The 6,000-nt window shown below is 46.6% G+C and overlaps 1 protein-coding gene across 1 annotated transcript in view; it reads left to right on the top strand.

Moving 5' to 3' along the window:
* Positions 1-2,921: 2,921 nt before the first annotated feature.
* The window catches only part of LOC117440583 (janus kinase and microtubule-interacting protein 3-like), a 34,212-nt gene continuing 31,133 nt past the window's right edge, over positions 2,922-6,000 (top strand). Inside the window, exons 1-2 of the mRNA XM_071202051.1 lie at positions 2,922-3,056; positions 3,122-3,364. Coding sequence (XP_071058152.1) covers positions 2,922-3,056; positions 3,122-3,364 — 378 coding nt within the window. The remainder of the gene's footprint in view (positions 3,057-3,121; positions 3,365-6,000) is intronic.

The raw sequence follows: 6,000 nt of genomic DNA, 5'->3' as shown, positions 1-6,000 counted from the left end.
ACAGTACTATGGTACCGTAATACTGTAACACTGCTGTAGTATCACAGTACTATGGTACCATAATACTGTAACACACTGCTGTAGTATCACAGTACTATGGTACCATAATACTGTAACACACTGCTGTAGTATCATAGTACTATGGTACCATAATACTGTAACACTGCTGTAGTATCACAGTACTATGGTACCGTAATACTGTAACACTGCTGTAGTATCACAGTACTATGGTACCATAATACTGTAACACTGCTGTAGTATCACAGTACTATGGTACCGTAATACTGTAACACTGCTGTAGTATCACAGTACTATGGTACCGTAATACTGTAACACTGCTGTAGTATCACAGTACTATGGTACCATAATACTGTAACACTGCTGTAGTATCACAGTACTATGGTACCGTAATACTGTAACACTGCTGTAGTATCACAGTACTATGGTACCATAATACTGTAACACTGCTGTAGTATCATAGTACTATGGTACCGTAATACTGTAACACTGCTGTAGTATCACAGTACCATGGTACCATAATACTGTAACACTGCTGTAGTATCACAGTACTATGGTACCGTAATACTGTAACACTGCTGTAGTATCACAGTACTATGGTACCATAATACTGTAACACTGCTGTAGTATCATAGTACTATGGTACCGTAATACTGTAACACTGCTGTAGTATCACAGTACTATGGTACCATAATACTGTAACACTGCTGTAGTATCATAGTACTATGGTACCATAATACTGTAACACTGCTGTAGTATCACAGTACTATGGTACCATAATACTGTAACACTGCTGTAGTATCATAGTACTATGGTACCGTAATACTGTAACACGGCTGTAGTATCATAGTACTATGGTACCATAATACTGTAACACTGCTGTAGTATCACAGTACTATGGTACCATAATAATGTAACACGGCTGTAGTATCATAGTACTATGGTACCATAATACTGTAACACACTACTGTAGTATCATAGTACTATGGTACCATAATACTGTAACACTGCTGTAGTATCACAGTACTATGGTACCGTAATACTGTAACACTGCTGTAGTATCATAGTACTATGGTACCATAATACTGTAACACTGCTGTAGTATCACAGTACTATGGTACCATAATAATGTAACACTGCTGTAGTATCATAGTACTATGGTACCATAATACTGTAACACACTGCTGTAGTATCATAGTACTATGGTACCGTAATACTGTAACACTGCTGTAGTATCACAGTACTATGGTACCGTAATACTGTAACACTGCTGTAGTATCACAGTACCATGGTACCGTAATACTGTAACACTGCTGTAGTATCACAGTACCATGGTACCGTAATACTGTAACACTGCTGTAGTATCACAGTACCATGGTACCATAATACTGTAACACTGCTGTAGTATCACAGTACTATGGTACCGTAATACTGTAACACTGCTGTAGTATCACAGTACTATGGTACCGTAATACTGTAACACTGCTGTAGTATCACAGTACTATGGTACCGTAATACTGTAACACTGCTGTAGTATCACAGTACCATGGTACCAGTAATACTGTAACACTGCTGTAGTATCACAGTACCATGGTACCGTAATACTGTAACACTGCTGTAGTATCACAGTACTATGGTACCATAATACTGTAACACTGCTGTAGTATCATAGTACTATGGTACCGTAATACTGTAACACTGCTGTAGTATCACAGTACCATGGTACCATAATACTGTAACACTGCTGTAGTATCACAGTACTATGGTACCATAATACTGTAACACTGCTGTAGTATCACAGTACTATGGTACCATAATACTGTAACACTGCTGTAGTATCACAGTACTATGGTACCATAATACTGTAACACTGCTGTAGTATCACAGTACTATGGTACCGTAATACTGTAACACTGCTGTAGTATCACAGTACTATGGTACCGTAATACTGTAACACTGCTGTAGTATCACAGTACTATGATACCATAATACTGTAACACACTGCTGTAGTATCACAGTACTATGGTACCATAATACTGTAACACTGCTGTAGTATCATAGTACTATGGTACCATAATACTGTAACACTGCTGTAGTATCACAGTACTATGGTACCGTAATACTGTAACACTGCTGTAGTATCACAGTACTATGGTACCGTAATACTGTAACACTGCTGTAGTATCACAGTACTATGGTACCGTAATACTGTAACACTGCTGTAGTATCACAGTACTATGATACCATAATACTGTAACACACTGCTGTAGTATCACAGTACCATGGTACCATAATACTGTAACACTGCTGTAGTATCATAGTACTATGGTACCATAATACTGTAACACTGCTGTAGTATCACAGTACTATGGTACCGTGATACTGTAACACTGCTGTAGTATCACAGTACTATGGTACCGTAATACTGTAACACTGCTGTAGTATCACAGTACTATGGTACCATAATACTGTAACACTGCTGTAGTATCACAGTACCATGGTACCATAATACTGTAACACTGCTGTAGTATCATAGTACTATGGTACCGTAATACTGTAACACTGCTGTAGTATCACAGTACTATGGTACCATAATACTGTAACACACTGCTGTAGTATCACAGTACTATGGTACCATAATACTGTAACACTGCTGTAGTATCATAGTACTATGGTACCATAATACACTGCTGTACTGCTGTAGTACTGTAATGTATGTGTAATTGTGTGTGTGTGTGTGTGTGTGTGTGTGTGTGTGTGTGTGTGTGTGTGTGTGTGTGTGTGTGTGTGTGTGTGTGTGTGTGTGTGTGTGTGTGTGTGTGTGTGTGTGTGTGTGAGTTCAGATGTAGTCATAGCTAAGGTTGACGGACAGGTGTTGGGAGCGGAGCCTGCAGGTGGGGGTGATGTCAAAGAGAGGAGTGGGGGGGCGAGGGAAGGGGGAGCGGCCTGATGCCATGGCAACTCTCCAAGTGGCCAATGAGGAGCTGAGGGCCAAACTGATGGACATCCAGATAGAACTCCAGCACGAGAAGAACAAGGTCAGGACTACAAGTCCCAGAATTCCCCGGGTCATATGCCCAGCACTAACCCCTCCCTCCCACAGGTGAGCCGTCTGGAGCGGGAGAAGAGCCAGGAGCTGAAGGCGGAGCATCATCGATCCTCATTGGCTCTGACGGAGCTGAAGACCAAACTGCACGAGGAGAGGACGAGGGAGCTGTCAATCACCCGGGAGACGTTACTACGGCAACACGAGATGGAGCTAATGAGGGTCATCAAGATCAAAGACGCAGAAATACAACGACTCAACGGGCTGGTTCTGACTCTGAGGGACGGGACTACAGACAAGGTGAGACACCTGTACCTGTACCTGTCTGTCTTCCATGGTTCTGACTCTGAGGGACGGGACTACAGACAAGGTGAGACACCTGTACCTGTACCTGTCTGTCTGCCATGGTTCTGACTCTGAGGGACGGGACTACAGACAAGGTGAGACACCTGTACCTGTACCTGTCTGTCTGCCATGGTTCTGACTCTGAGGGACGGGACTACGGACAAGGTGAGACACCTGTACCCATCTGTCTGCCATGGTTCTGACTCTGAGGGACGGGACTACAGACAAGGTTAGACACCTGTACCTGTACCTGTCTGTCTGCCATGATTCTGATTCTGAGGGACGGGACTACAGACAAGGTGAGACACCTGTACCTGTACCTGTCTGTCTGCCATGATTCTGATTCTGAGGGACGGGACTACGGACAAGGTGAGACACCTGTACCTGTACCCATCTGTCTGCCATGGTTCTGACTCTGAGGGACAGGACTACAGACAAGGTGAGACACCTGTACCTGTACCTGTCTGCAATGGTTCTGACTCTGAGGGACGGGACTACAGACAATGTGAGACACATGTACCTGTCTGTCTGCCATGGTTCTGACTCTGAGGGACGGGACTACAGACAAGGTGAGACACCTGTACCTGTACCTGTCTGTCTGCCATGGTTTTGACTCTGAGGGACGGGACTACAGACAAGGTGAGACACCTGTACCTGTACCTGTACCTGTCTGTCTGCCATGGTTTTGACTCTGAGGGACGGGACTACAGACAAGGTGAGACACCTGTACCTTTACCTGTCTGTCTGCCATGGTTCTGACTCTGAGGGACAGGACTACAGACAAGGTGAGACACCTGTCTGTCTGCCTTGGTTCTGACTCTGAGGGACGGGACTACAGACAAGGTGAGACACCTGTACCTGTCTGTCTGCCATGGTTATGACTCTGAGGGACGGGACTACAGACAAGGTGAGACACATGTACCTGTACCTGTCTGCAATGGTTCTGACTCTGAGGGACGGGACTACAGACAATGTGAGACACATGTACCTGTCTGTCTGCCATGGTTCTGACTCTGAGGGACGGGACTACAGACAAGGTGAGACACCTGTACCTGTACCTGTCTGTCTGCCATGGTTCTGACTCTGAGGGACGGGACTACAGACAAGGTGAGACACCTGTACATGTACCCGTCTGTCTGCCATGGTTCTGACTCTGATGGACGGGACTACAGACAAGGTGAGACACCTGTACCTGTACCCGTCTGTCTGCCATGGTTCTGACTCTGAGGGATGGGACTACAGACAAGGTGAGACACCTGTACCCGTCTGTCTGCCATGGTTCTGACTCTGATGGACGGGACTACAGACAAGGTGGGACACCTGTACATGTACCCGTCTGTCTGCCATGGTTCTGACTCTGATGGACGGGACTACAGACAAGGTGGGACACCTGTACCTGTACCTGTACCTGTCTATCTGCCATGGTTCTGACTCTGAGGGATGGGACTACAGACAAGGTGGGACACCTGTACCTGTCTGTCTGCCATGGTTATGACTCTGAGGGACGGGACTACAGACAAGGTGAGACACATGTACCTGTACCTGTCTGCAATGGTTCTGACTCTGAGGGACGGGACTACAGACAATGTGAGACACATGTACCTGTCTGTCTGCCATGGTTCTGACTCTGAGGGACGGGACTACAGACAAGGTGAGACACCTGTACCTGTACCTGTCTGTCTGCCATGGTTCTGACTCTGAGGGACGGGACTACAGACAAGGTGAGACACCTGTACATGTACCCGTCTGTCTGCCATGGTTCTGACTCTGATGGACGGGACTACAGACAAGGTGGGACACCTGTACCTGTACCCGTCTGTCTGCCATGGTTCTGACTCTGAGGGATGGGACTACAGACAAGGTGAGACACCTGTACCCGTCTGTCTGCCATGGTTCTGACTCTGATGGACGGGACTACAGACAAGGTGGGACACCTGTACATGTACCCGTCTGTCTGCCATGGTTCTGACTCTGATGGACGGGACTACAGACAAGGTGGGACACCTGTACCTGTACCTGTACCTGTCTATCTGCCATGGTTCTGACTCTGAGGGATGGGACTACAGACAAGGTGGGACACCTGTACCTGTACCTGTCTGTCTGCCATGGTTCTGACTCTGAGGGACGGGACTACAGACAAGGTGAGACACCTGTACCCGTCTGTCTGCCATGGTTCTGACTCTGATGGACGGGACTACAGACAAGGTGAGACACCTGTACCCGTCTGTCTGCCATGGTTCTGACTCTGAGGGACAGGACTACAGACAAGGTGAGACACCTGTACCCGTCTGTCTGCCATGGTTCTGACTCTGATGGACGGGACTACAGACAAGGTGAGACACCTGTACCCGTCTGTCTGCCATGGTTCTGACTCTGAGGGACAGGACTACAGACAAGGTGAGACACCTGTACCCGTCTGTCTGCCATGGTTCTGACTCTGATGGACGGGACTACAGACAAGGTGAGACACCTGTACCCGTCTGTCTGCCATGGTTCTGACTCTGAGGGACAGGACTACAGACAAGGTGAGACACCTGTACCCGTCTGTCTGCCATGGTTCTGACTCTGATGGACGGGACTACAGACAAGGT

Source organism: Pseudochaenichthys georgianus, unplaced genomic scaffold (assembly GCF_902827115.2).
Source record: "Pseudochaenichthys georgianus unplaced genomic scaffold, fPseGeo1.2 scaffold_1054_arrow_ctg1, whole genome shotgun sequence".
Lineage (NCBI taxonomy): Eukaryota > Metazoa > Chordata > Actinopteri > Perciformes > Channichthyidae > Pseudochaenichthys > Pseudochaenichthys georgianus.
Note: the sequence above shows the minus strand (reverse complement) of the source record. Positions and strands in the feature narration are given on the sequence as shown.